Consider the following 13,973-nt stretch of genomic DNA (forward strand, 5'->3'; position numbering starts at 1 on the left):
AATTATTTACGACGGTTTTATCGAAACTATTTATTAAGTTTTTATGAAATTAAGAACGTAAAATTATAACATTTTGAGGAGCTTTGGTTAGTTCAAATGTCAAAAGATTTTTATTTTATTTTATTTATTTAAAACAATTATTGAAATGTTTATTGACAACAATTCAATTCTCTCAATTGTCAATAATGTTTTTATGGCAATAATTCCATTGTCATATAATGATGACAATCTAATGAGTTGGAGTTATTATACTCCTAAAACAAATCTTTTTCTTTTTTATAATCATTTAATTATTTTAATGTGTTCTCGTTCAAACAATCAATTTGATCGGTGAAATTTAATTAGATCTTATTGTAGTTTTTATATATATAATTGTTCAAAATATGTCGGTCATTCGAGGTTTTAGAGTTGAGTCGGATAGAGCTCTATTGGACTAGTAATGTGCTCCAGTGTTCCTATAATCCAACCTTACAATTTGAGTGGGTTTGTTGTTTGAGTTGATAGCACTTTGTATTAGAACAACATATTTGAACTAGGTTCGAATTGGTATTTGATATGAACATCTATTAAATGGGAGGAGATTAGACCATTGAATTATAGGTCCTATATGAAAACTTAAAGAGAGGAAGACAATGTATTCACGAGGCTAGGGATATCGATGTGTGAATAGCATCAACCATGCTCATGATGGTTTAACATCCTTGACATAGTCAAATGGGTGTAATGTGCACCTCGACGTGTCCATGCAACGTGTAATGTGTTACTTTAGTGGCAACAACACGATCACATAGGATGACGAGTCATGAACGGAGGGAACCATTCTTTCACATCTTACTGACTAATGCTACTGTTTGATAGAGAACAATTTCTTGGATCATATCAATGGATAGAAATGAATCAAGAAGGCAGTAAAGTAATTCATCCAACTCAATCATTTCATCAGAAAATGAAACAAAGAAATATTTCAGTAAGGCAGATTTCTAAGATCAAACTCAATCATTTCATCAGAAGATCAAACGGTTTATTTCTAACGATTCTCGACTCGTTCAGCGCTCAAAAAGTTCGATAATAGCAGCCGGAAAATGGATGTTCGAAAATTGAAGAACAAATGAGAGATTTTCAGACAATTCAACAGTAAAAGGAGTAGAAAGTAGTAAAAGTAGTGACCGGGGCCTCAGAAACTCCTATCATTCTATGAGAGCACTTTCTGAACCTCAGCTGTGACTTCTTTTGGAGGCTTCTCAGCGTGCAGATTTGCGACAAGACCCTTTTTCGCATAATAATCGATCACCTGCAAGCCAGAACATTTAGAAACATAAATGAAAATCCCGACCTACCTACATTTGATTGCCAAGATAGCTCAAAGGATATTTGTAACAACTGAATCCCACCGCTAGTAGATATTGTCCTCGTTGGGCTTTCCCTTTTGGGCTTCCCCTCAAAGTTTTAAAACACATCTGCTAGGGAGAGGTTTCCACACCCTTACAAGGAATGCTTCGTTCCCCTCTCCAACCGATGTGGGATCTCAAAATTCACCCCCTTGGGGGCCAACGTCCTCACTGGCACATTGTCCGGTGTCTAGCTCTTATACCATTTGTAACAGCCCAAATCCTTCGCTAGTAGATATTGTCATCTTTAGGTTTTCCCTTTCGTGCCCCCTCAAGGTTTTAAAATTCGTCTGCTAGGGAGAGGTTTCCACACCCTTATAAGGAATGTTTAGTTCTCCTCTCCAACCGATGTGGGATCTCACAATCTACCTTTTGGAGGCCCAACGTCCTCGCTGGCACACCACTCGGTGTCTGGCTCTGATACCATTTGTAACAGCCCAAACCCATCACTAGTAGATATTGTCATCTTTGGGTTTTTCCTTTCGGGCCCCCTCAAGGTTTTAAAACGTGTCTGCTAAGAAGAGGTTTTCACACCCTTGGGGACCCAGTGTCCCCGCTGGCACACCCCCCGGTGTTTAGCTCTGATACCATTTGTAACAACCCAAGCCCATCGCTAGCAGATATTGTCCTTTTTGGACCCTTTCAGGCTTCCCCTCAAGGTTTTAAAACGCGTCTGTTAGGGAGAAGTTCCACACCCTTATAAAGAATGGTTCGTTCCCCTCTCTAACCGATGTGGGATCTCACAATATTAAAACTAAACTTGGGTAAGTGGCCACCATTGACTTAGAATTTATTTCCTCTAGGCCCTTTATTTTTTACAAGACCCTTATTGACCACAAACCGATCAAATCAACAGTTAGTCATGTAAGGAAAACGAAGACACCTTTTCAACATTCCTAATCGATCAGATCAAAAGAAAAACACAAAGCAACTGTACCGGCATGGTTTGTTTGTGAAATGCCTCCAGACGTGACTTTAATACAGCGGCAGTATCATCTTTCCGTTGAATCAAAGGCTCTCCAGTTACCTTGTACAGAAAACAAGACGGTTAAGAATATTTGCTGCAGCTCATCAAAACGCATATACATAGATGGGTCAAATATCAACTTCTATTTGATTTGTAGTCCAAGTTATATCCACTTCTAGCTGATTTCTTGTAACAGTCCAAGCCCAAGCCCAAGCCCAAGCCCACGGCTAGCAGATATTGTCCGCTCTGGCTCGTTACGTATCGCCGTCAGCCTCACGGTTTAAAAACGCGTCTGCTAGTGAGAGGTTCCACACCCTTATAAGGAATGCTTCGTTCCTCTCTCCAACTGATGTAGAATCTCACAATCCACCCCCCTTGGGAGTCCAGCGTCGGCTCTGACCAAGCCCATCGCTAGCGAACATTGTTCGCTTTAGCCCATTACGTATCACCGTCAGCCTCACGATTTTAAAACGCATCTGCTAGGGAGAGGTTTCCACACCCTTATAAGAAATGCTTCGTTTCCCTCTCCAACCGATATGGGATCTCACACCTCTAGTTAAAGTAACATTAGGAAGTTTCTTACATCGTCAACACCAGGAGTCTTTGGAGGAGCAAATTTGGTGTGGTAACTTCTGCCACTGGATGGGTGTATCCATCGCCCAGTGATCCTCTCCTCCAAAATAGCATCATCAATAGCAAAGTTGAGCACCTTATCAACTTTCACTCCTTGCTTGTCAAGCACCTCATCAAGCTGCAATGGAGTAACTAAAAAGTATAATACTCGCAAATAGCGAAGCAATTCGAACATATACATTAAATTTCAATGAATCTCGCACCTTTTGTGCTTGAACTACGGTTCTTGGAAACCCATCAAGAATGAAGCCTTTCTGACAAGAAGGTTTCTTCATCGCTTCATCGATGATGCCAACAACCAAGTCATCAGACACGAGTTCACCCTACAATATAGAACAATTAAAACTTTTAACAAGATAACAAAGATAAGATTAGAATGAAGCATGGAAAAGAAACAAAGAGCAGAAAGCATAAGGGAAACTCGACCTTATCCATAGCCTCTTTAGCCTTGACACCAAGAGGAGTTTTAGCAGCAACAGCAGCTCTTAACATATCACCAGTAGCCAAATGACACAAGCAGTAGTCATCCTTGATGATTGGTGATTGGGTCCCTTTACCTGATCCGGGTGGACCTGCAACACATCGGAGTTTCATGGTTATGATTCAAATCACCACAACATACCATACAATGCAATGAAAACCCAAACCGAACGACACGAGGTCAAGCTACATACAAAGAAACTAGAATCTTTTCCCACTAGCTGCCTTCTACTCTTTTAAAAGTAGCATACAACTCGATCCATAACCCTCGCCATATTAGTTTCCCTTTCCCTTCTAAATTCTTTTACACTATTAGATGCCTTTGGAAACATGAGTGTCTCAATGCAAAAACACCTTAAGTCTCAATAATCCCTTTCGGCTTCAGTTTTTCTCCTCGATTCCTTTATCATTTTCAGTCCTTAGCATAGTGCTAGGCATCAGACACAATTTTTCTTTATCAACAGCATCGAGATCTTCCCATCTGTCCTGAAACTCTCAGTTCGAGAGTTACAGAAACTCAGGCCAAAAAGATCCTCTCCCCGGTCCCCAAACCCCCACCCCTACATCTCTTCCCTCCGAGGCCCTTCACGCAACAAAAACAAGTCCTTGCCTCGCACACAGCTCCCCCCTCTCTTCACACGCTTACCTTCATACACTTCAGAAATTTGAGGTCTATCACACAGATTTCCAATAAATGTGATTAGAAGTAGGAAGCGAACATGGCAGCCAAGTTATATCCATTATTCTTAAAGCTTTACAAACCATTATGCATTACTCTTAAGTGTTTTACAATGTGCAAATAGATATTAACTTGAACCATGTGTAGCAGCAGCTCATAAACTCTTTTAGTTGATTTACTCTTTGTGTTTCCCCCTAAAAGTTCGTGATTACATACTGAAAACAATAAGAAATTAAAAGGATAAAACACTAGTAATTTTCCATCCGACAAAAATAATACGTTACTGAACAACAACGAAGATAAGTTCCTTTTTCATCTAGATCTTCATAGAACTTAAATCCCTTAACTTTTACTCGAACCTAAATCCATCATCCAAGGTAAAAATCACTTGAAAAAAGAGTAGAAATCCAGATTTTGACTCAAAACCCAAGCAATTTGAAAGAGCGAAAAACAGGACATAAGATTCACATATGCAAAACTCCTGAGCCATTTGCATCAATCCAACGCCTCAACTCCACGAAATTACCACAAACCGACACACGAAAACCAACCATAAAGCCAGAAATCGAAGTCTAAAAGCATAAAAACCTAGAAAATTACCGATGAGAATGAGGCGCTTGTCAGGCTTCGAGGAGCATTTCATACGACGGAGAAGCTCCGTCATGAGATCCACGGAGGGCACATCTTCCAAGGCCACTGCCGAATTGCCCGCCATTGATGCTCTTCTCTGCTCTGAAGCTCTCTCTCTCTCTCTCTCTCTCTTTTTTTTTTTTTTTTTTTTTTTTTTTTGGTGTTCTCTCTTAACGGATGATTTCCTAAAGAGAACCCTAAAGCAGAGATTTTGAAAGTCCAAAGCAAAAGGGCGACACGCTGCTTAGAACTAAAGCACGGTCGACGGTCGTTATCATCTTAAATGACTATTATACCCCTCGACTTTGAGTCCATGCTTTCTTGAAATGACATCTATGCCCCTGCTTTTGACCCACGAATCTACGGTTCCCTCGATATTGACGAGACTGTTTTTGTCCGACCTGAATTTTTCACGTCACCTTTAAATTATTTTTTAATTAATCAATTAATATTAAATGCTCTCTTATTCTAATTTATTTTATTTCCTAATTTGATTAATTAATTGAATATTGACTTATTTATTTTATTATTATATTATTATTTTTACTTCGGTCAAGAATATTAAAAAAAAAAACTTTATTTATTTGAATTATTTGAATTCAAATAAATTTATTATTAAATTTTAAAATACATATATTTTTTAATTATTTATTCTTCTAACTACTTTTAAAATTAATATTTAATAAAATATAAATTTTCAAATTGGAGTACGAGTTGTAAATGTTAATTAAATATTTGAAAATAAGTAAATGTGTATTTTACAAATTAACATTTTATTTTTATTACGAGCAACTCGAACCAACTCATTTCAAAAAAAATATGGTTGGGTTAAGTTAGGTTCATTGTTTAATAAATATTGTTTGAGTTAAAATTTACAGCCCGAACAAGTGGGTTAGGTCTAATAAATTCATAACTCGACCCGACCCAATTCATGAATATTTCTAACTTGAGTTATATTATATTCAATATAGATTTTTTTATAACATACTTATTATTATCGATATTTAATTAAACTTAATATGAGTTATAATTATACATTAATAATTAATGAGAAATTGATTTCATTTGGTTTTAATTTAGAATAATTAACTAATTATCTAATATGAATGTTATAATTAATTAAATTATAATTTTTAATTAAGTGTACTAATTTAAATTATTTTTTCTACAAACAACCTATATAATAATTTAATATGGTTGAAATGGAATATTTGGAAAAAAAAATCCACTCCAATAATAATATTCGACTATTTTGATTGGTTAATAAACATATTATTTAAATTATTAAATAAAATTTATAAAATAAATGCAAATATTTAATTCTTAGATATTAATTATCCTATATGTTCCAACACAAACACGATATATTATTCAAATATTTAAATCATAGAGATTTAAAATTTAGATATCGGCAATAAAACGAACTCATAAAAAAAAAAAATTAAAACGAAGTGAAGGCCGTGATAAAAATATTAAATTTTCTTTTCTTTTTTTACTGAGAGAATTTTGATATTTTCGTAAAAAAATATATATCAAGAAATTTATCAAATATTTTCATGCACGTCATCATCGGAAAGAAACATAAGCTATTCGTTCATTGAGTCGAGTCTCGAGAAAAGATAAAATAAATGTTAACTGTTGAGTTGTGGTCGGTGTAGCTATGTCTAAATGCGTAATTTCCATAATGGTTGGTTGATATGGTAACTTCATTTTGTAAATAGTATTATTGTATTTGTCCTCACAAATAGTATTATTGTATTTGTCCTCACAAGGAAAGGGGTTTGGTGGATAGGTGGTTAATTGGTGGCTTTTGTCTGTCAAGTTACTTCCCAAGGGGGGTTGGTGAGAATAGGATGTCCACATTTTCAACCATTATCAAATAAGATTACATAATTAGTGGACCATAAAGAATAAATAATAATTAATCATAAAAATATCATTAAACTCCTCTGAATAACTTCAATTCCGTTCGAATCTTTTTTCAGATTACACCCATTATCTCAAGGATTGACGGGGCGACTAGTTTTCAGATACGAGAGATATCCATCCTAGTCATCGGATACGAGAGATATCCATCCTAGTCATTATGGACACATTAGCCCAATTAACACGTCTGAAGGAATTAATGGCTAAAATTGTTTTAAAATATTATTAACTTTCAAAAGTTTCGTTAATATCCTAGAATTTATATTTTTAAACTTCTAAAAGTTACCCTTAACCGACAACTTCTCATTTCTCAATTCTTCTTTTTCGTTCTCATTTCCTGATTTAAGACCGGGTACTAATGATTCCATCCACATACTACTGAGTAGTCGAGGATATTTTTGAACCTTTCAAAAAGTTTAAGGATCACTAGGGTTAGGGTTAAAATTAAGGGTACTTTTGAACTGGGATGATTGCGATCACTAGGGTTAGGGTTAAAATTATGGGTACTTTTGAACTGGGATGATTGCGAGTAAGTTGTATAAACAACCTCGGAGTCAGCCAAAGCCAAGGACAAAAAGGAATGATCGTGATGCCGTAGCATACCCCGTGCCAGAATGCACGTGCAAACGTAACATCTGTCCAGTTCAAAATTGAAACTTACCAATAAATTCATCACTAGAGAGCATTTTAGCAGTGATTGAAGCAGAACTGGCTGAACTTGAACCATAATGATGGGTTAAATTTCTTCGGTAAAAGTTCTTGTAGTTACCTTTGTTAATGTTCATCAATCATGAACAATAGCTAAAAAAACAGCATGGGAGGGATTCGAATCCAAAAGAATAAAACCAAACTGAGAATTACCAAGATCCAGTTACTGTCCAAACATTGCACTCACAGATACAAATAGGTGTTATATTTTACTTTGGGGAGGAAGTAAAAACAATATTTCAAGAACTTACTGAATTGTTCATTGACGAACTCATAAGTTACAAAGTTCAAACATGGAGGGCTAATCTAAAACATTATAGGTATCCTATTCAAATACTTCTAACTACTAGTATTATAAAATTTGACACGGGATACTTGAGTCGAACGTGCTTGAACTACTTCGAATGGAATCATACCTACTTCATCCCGCATAAAAATCATGATATGGGCCAAAATTTAATACATTGGTGAGATAAATAACTTTTATCATTTACCCTCTAATCTCCCACAGTCTCTGCAGACTGAATAGATCAGAACATGAACTAACCTTTCTGCTTTGCCAAGAACAAAGAATATCAGATTTTGAACTCCTACCTCTGCTTACTTTCGGTTTCGCCATGCGACTTCTTTTTGCTTTTTTTATTTTCTTTGCTTGCACCCTTCCTCTTTTTGCCTTCACCGTCTTCTTTCGATGCCTTTTTTCTTTTCTGAGGCGTGTGTTCCTCCTCGCTAACGGTTTGGCCTATCTCTATGTCCTGTTGGATTGACTCTACTGCAGAGTGTGTTGTGTCTGCTGAGACAGATATGAATGAGATAAAGAACAAATGAACAGATCATAGGCTTTCAATCAGTCATTTGGAGCCTAGGAGAGTTATGTTGGAAGTCAATAAAATGCATTAATGCAGCACAAACTAAAAACAAGCTCAACATAGAAAGATGATTTTGTTACGAAACATTAATTTGATAAGTGTGGATCAGCAAATCTAACCTTCTCCAACAAAATGGGAATCGAAGACAACACCATTAAGATGCTGCTTTAGGAATACCTGCAAGCAAATGAAGACAAATATAATCATATGATATATTGTCCCAGCTTACATTTATGCATCAAACGCAATTTTTTTCTCTCTTTCTGTCATATTATTAAATAGACTCCCTGATTTTACAAACATGCAATATATTTACGCAAGTACCAGCTGAATTATGTGAATATAGTGCTGGAAATACTCGGCTTCAGTTTAGTAAGAGTACTATCCAGTAGGCTACATCAAATATAACCACTTTAATGCATAGGGTCCCATTACATTTTCTAGGAAGCTATTAAGTAGATCAGTGATCATGCTTAGAATTTTGTACTCGAACAGTAAATTTTCCTTTCATTATTCTCCCTTCTGTAGAAAACAACTGCAAAATGGTGATTGACCGACAGGATGCATATCTAAACAGCACAACTTCTAAACAACTAGGAAGATAATTCTAAACTATACTTTTAAACCATCAGACCTTATATTTGTCTCTAAATGGCCTTTTCTTTTTTTTTTTTTCTTCATAGCTCCGAGTCAATAAATTAAATCACAACAATGGTGCAAATTAGTCCATAAGATTGACTACCATTATCTTCTTCTAAAATGTCCTTTCCAGTATTTTCTGAAAAACTTTCTTCTACATCATTCATTCTGAATGATGCGTCTAAACAACCTATTATTTACTAGAATTATGAAAACTTACCGCAGACAGAAGTTGCCTTGTCTTTATATCCCAGAAGCGAACATAACTATCAAGTCCTGCAAAAAGATTTCAACATCACTCATAAGTAGATTCCACATTGAAGAAAATGATATGTTCTTATTCTGATTTCTCAGTTTTGTATATCTGAGTTTATAAATCTAGCTAAGAAGAAAAGGAAAAAGTTAATATTTAGTGCAGTCCGGATACATTCATGGAATTGATGCCACTCAAATTATTGACTGTATCTTGGCTCCTTTAATCCTTCCATTATCCACTGGATTCAACACAACTTAATGAATTGCCTATAGGTAGGTTTGAAGTCGACACTTATTATTCTGTTTCTTCCTAACCAACCCACTTACATTAAGTACTAAAAATGCTAGTTTTTTAGCATAAAAGATGAGTATGGCTCGTTGTGCAGAGGATTTTTTTTTATATGAATATTTCAAACATGTAAAAAGAGACACAATCCTAGTAAAAATACAAGATTTCCATGTGTATAGCAGACAGAGAAATGCTAGATGATTGTCATATTGGAAAATATATCCCACCACATGATGCAATGATCGGGAACTCTGGATGCCTGGCGATGGACCTTATGCTGCCAGAACATTTCCCCAAGAAGCAACCCAATAGCTTTCCTGTGAGAAACGAGTCAAGCAAAGAAAATAAGGCACATAAATTTACTCCATTAATAAAAATTTTAATCAACTGCTATTTACAGATCATAGAGATAGTCCAACAAAATCAATAAAAACTCACGACAATCAAGGAACAATCAAATAGCTCCCAACAGACAGAATAAAGGTGAAATAAAAAGTTTGAACGCTACTGGGAATTCCTGGTCTAAAGAAAAATATTTGTTTTCTCCTTTCTAATGAAGGTAGCTGTCAGTCAAGACTACTCTTCTTGGTACACCATTCTCATACATAATTTATATATTTAAGACACCATGACTGTATCACCTACATCTCAAGCATGCTAAAATATGCAGTGGAATGAGAACTTTTAAATAAACTATTGGGGTAGTACTCATCAATTGGGATCCAACCCGTAAAACAGCCAATCTTTTCTGAAACAAGAGTACTGTATGAAAATATAGAACGCCCAGAATATTAAATCAGAAAGAACATTGTCTCAAGCACAACAAATTTTACCATTGCGAATATCAAAGGATGCAAGATCACCAGTTGCATTCCCCACAAATATTGTGTTACCATCTACATCTTCAGCCAAGGCTTTAATAGGAGTCTCTCGAAAATCAAACGAGATAACAGGTCTCTTCTGAGCAGAGATGTCATACAATCGAACCTGAGTTGGTTAATCAGAAACTCCAGTTATAGAATGAGAAAGAAGACCAATCCCCCACCCCCATAAAATAATAATAAAAACAAATAGTTTTAAGAAGTAAAGAGCGGCAATATGATTCATACATCAAAATAAATGGTTTTTATAATGGATGTGTAAACTAAAAATAAAGAGGTTACATTGTACAAGAGTTGTAACGTTTCACCAATAATCAGATATCAATAATTTTCTGAAAGGCTCAAAATGAAGTATTATTGAACTTAAATAGCAACCAAGACCACATCAGACACTTATTTATTCAATTCTCTAAAACTCCCGTTAATTCTGCAACTTGTGTTATTATTTCCTATTCTGTAACTTGTATTACTAATACCATGAGAAACTGTTATGAATTACCTGATGGTTGTTGGTACCAGCTGCAAATTTACGATGGTCATCTTTACTAAGAAATGTCACTGATGTGAAGCAAGTTGGTGTGAAAATACCAAGACTGTTCTTCTTTGGCTGAATAAAAAAAATGTTTCAAAAGGAAATCAAAAAACATTCTGTAGAAATATGTTGATCGCTTTGTACAAACATGCAAAGGAGAACTTGAAAGCATACTGCTTTTGCTGTCCAAATCTTAGTACACTGTTCCAGATTCCATGTATTGACTTCAACACCCTTCCTGCGCATACAAGGTAAAGGTTGTTAGTGCCAATGTATAGATAATACTTAAATTCAATCATGATCTTAACTCACCCTCCAAACAATGCATGGGTTTCACTTCCATCAACTTTAGAGCACAAAACATCACCTGAACCACATACTTTCCACGTTTTTACAAGATTGGTAGAGATATCGTCCGAAGATGAGCTAGAAAAATCAATTGACCTCATGCTCGCATTTCCTTTTTTTGTACACGAAAGCAAGGTGCAACGCCTAAAAATGAATGATCAAACTAAGAGGAATTCAGCATAGATGTCTTGTTGAAGTAGCCAGCTAGTTTAAGAAAATTTTGATATTTCATCATTAACAACACGATGATACCTTTTGCACTTTTATCAAATTACAAAATAACATGCTCATAAATTATAAATTGATACATAACCTAGACGCCAATGCCGATTCATCTTTTGAAAATAAATGCATTCCAATAATAGCATCATCTTTTGGTGGAGAAGTATCAGTATTGTCCGGAATTGCAACATGAAGATTGCCATTCAATGGATTAAGAACTTCAATCTGGAGTATACGGCAGGAACATGATTTTACAAAAAGAGCATTAGTATATTTAAATTTTTAAGTTCAATCAATGTGAGCAGGATTCACTACACTAGAAGTCTGAACAAGCAACTTACCAGTCCATTTTTTCGAGCAACAGCTAGTAACTGCAATAAAAAATAAAAGGAAGTAATTTGGTGACTAAAAATGATGAAGAATTTGAATTGACCATAGATGAAAGAAATGAAAGACATAATTGGCCGATCAACAGACATTTCATCATCAACCCAGTAATAGGTCAGTATAGCCCCTACTAATCAATGAAGAATACAATATATCAAAAGGGAAGAAAACTTCGGAAATTCTTCCTCAGAACTCAGGAACTTCATCTAGCATATGGGAAGTAAATTTACTTATCAAAAGAAGCACATAATTGCTTTCAATTTGATCAGTATGTGAAGTGGGGCAACTTGTAAGGCCAGAAAAACATACCACATTCACAGCCTAGATGACACAAACGACTGTAAACGACAAAAACCTTCCAGTGACAATCAAATCAACATTTTAATATAGCTTGACTGTATAAAACTGCAATTTATTTCTAAATACTAGCCACAATTCATCAAGACAAAACATCACTTCCCAGTTCAATTATCAAACACAGATCCATAACTATCACAAATAAAATTAGAACACTTAGATAGCAACTGCAACCGCATAAAAATTTGTAGAAAGAGAAGAAAATAACAATGAAGGGTTTGAAGAGCGGCAAAACGATACATACAGGGTCAAATTTACGATCAACAAGAGAAGCTGCAAGCACTGATTTGGAGTAATCAGGTTCGCCCCACCTCTCAACCACCTTTGGAATCTCACCTTCCTTCCCCTGAGCTTGGATGACTGTGCCCCAGAACAACAAATTTAAAGAAGAATACAGAAAAAATTGTGCCACAGTGAAGGAGGAAGTTTAGATGGCACTGTTTACCTTTGACGAGACCAAGCACATCGAACGTTAGGGCACGAAGCGGAGGACAGCCAGGGCAATCAACCTTTGTCGTGCGAGGCATATTCTGCACACCAGATGAGGGTAAATCTATTGAGACACAGAAAGACAGTTTAGTTGGACTGTAAACCCTACCGAAGAAAGATTCTGAACGACCCAGTTGGTTCAATTCTAAACGATTTGGAAAGATGATAATCACCAATAACAATAACAATATTAACAATGTCGCGGCGGTCTAAAACCTCATTTAATCAAGTTAGAACTTTCCACTTTGTCTTCACCCAACTATAATCTACAAATATCCAAACATAAATAAGGCTAAAGTTGTTCCTCAAGCAATCAAGCTACAAATCAAAAGAAAATTTGATGACAGATTCGCGTCCGAACCAGAACAGCGAAACGCAAGCCAAGTTCCAATTTGCCGCAATGCTGCTCTTATTTTCCTTTCTATTCAGCTATTGTTACTAAAGAAATCCTCCGTTCCTTCATTATACAAGTTCTAATTTGCGTTTTTCAAATGACAAGAAAGACAGATAGGGATTGGGAGAATACCGGCAACAACAAGGAAGTAGAAAATCAGAGCAAAACCGCTAAGAGGCAGGAGACTACAGGTCACGAACGCAAGAAAGACGACGACGGCAGCGGCAGCAGTGAACGGGAGAGAGGCGGCGGCGAAACAGAGTAGGAGACGTCGTGAAGAAGAAGAAGAAGTGGCGCGGAACACAGATAAAAGGGTTTCCCTCTTTTTTCTCTTTATTTTATTTTATTTACAAACGAGCTTAGTTTTATTTTTCAATTTTTTTTTCTTTTTTCTAAAATATTTGGGCTGATTTATTGAAGTGCAAGGGATATATTTATTATTTTTTTCTTTTAAAATTTTATAATTTACATTACTAAATTATAAATAAATAAATAAAAACAATTATTCACTTTTAAATATTTTTGCGTTTTAAATTTAAATTTCAAAATTCAATGACTTTATTAAATAATTAGTTTTAAAATCTTTTTATTTTAAATTAATTTAGAAACATTTTACATTAATTTATTCATATTTTACTAAATTAAATTTTGTTAACCCTCTTAGTTACCAATTACTTCATGATTTATTCGTATTTTTCTTTTAATAAATTTTGTGGAAAAAATAAATGAAATTAGTTTAATTCTATTAAAAAAAATTGAAATTTCAAACCCAAAATTTTAGTTCAAGTATATATTTTTATTTTAAAAATAATGTTTTTTATTTTTATTTTTAAATTATTTTAAACAAAATACAAATTTTAAATATATTTTTATTAATTTAACCATTCTTTTTTTATATAT

General features: G+C 35.0%; 2 protein-coding genes across 4 annotated transcripts; both read right to left on the reverse strand.

The window, feature by feature from the left end:
* Positions 1–999: 999 nt before the first annotated feature.
* On the reverse strand, positions 1,000–4,934 carry LOC111802604 (adenylate kinase 4). The gene is made up of 6 exons (XM_023687039.2): positions 4,748–4,934; positions 3,415–3,560; positions 3,192–3,311; positions 2,939–3,106; positions 2,326–2,415; positions 1,000–1,291 (listed from the first exon to the last, which is right to left on the reverse strand). The coding sequence occupies exons 1-6, from the start codon at positions 4,860–4,862 to the stop codon at positions 1,193–1,195; spliced, it is 738 nt and encodes a 245-aa protein (XP_023542807.1). The 5' UTR covers positions 4,863–4,934; the 3' UTR covers positions 1,000–1,192.
* A 2,714-nt stretch (positions 4,935–7,648) lies between these two features.
* Positions 7,649–13,399, reverse strand: LOC111802512 (uncharacterized). Of its 3 annotated transcripts, none has more exons than XM_023686910.2 (13): positions 13,206–13,399; positions 12,636–12,720; positions 12,435–12,550; positions 11,788–11,817; positions 11,538–11,671; positions 11,189–11,368; positions 11,051–11,114; positions 10,844–10,951; positions 10,297–10,450; positions 9,691–9,780; positions 9,140–9,195; positions 8,400–8,457; positions 7,649–8,204 (listed from the first exon to the last, which is right to left on the reverse strand). In XM_023686910.2, the coding sequence occupies exons 2-13, from the start codon at positions 12,715–12,717 to the stop codon at positions 8,002–8,004; spliced, it is 1,275 nt and encodes a 424-aa protein (XP_023542678.2). In that variant the 5' UTR covers positions 12,718–12,720; positions 13,206–13,399; the 3' UTR covers positions 7,649–8,001. The 3 variants fall into 3 exon arrangements, with proteins under 3 accessions (XP_023542678.2, XP_086982942.1, XP_023542679.2); XM_087126816.1 differs by having other exon boundaries at positions 12,636–12,743; XM_023686911.2 differs by having other exon boundaries at positions 7,649–8,201; positions 13,206–13,397.
* Between the last annotated feature and the right edge of the window lie 574 nt (positions 13,400–13,973).

This window comes from Cucurbita pepo, chromosome 9 (assembly GCF_057944985.1).
Source record: "Cucurbita pepo subsp. pepo isolate OVF chromosome 9, ASM5794498v1, whole genome shotgun sequence".
NCBI lineage: Eukaryota > Viridiplantae > Streptophyta > Magnoliopsida > Cucurbitales > Cucurbitaceae > Cucurbita > Cucurbita pepo.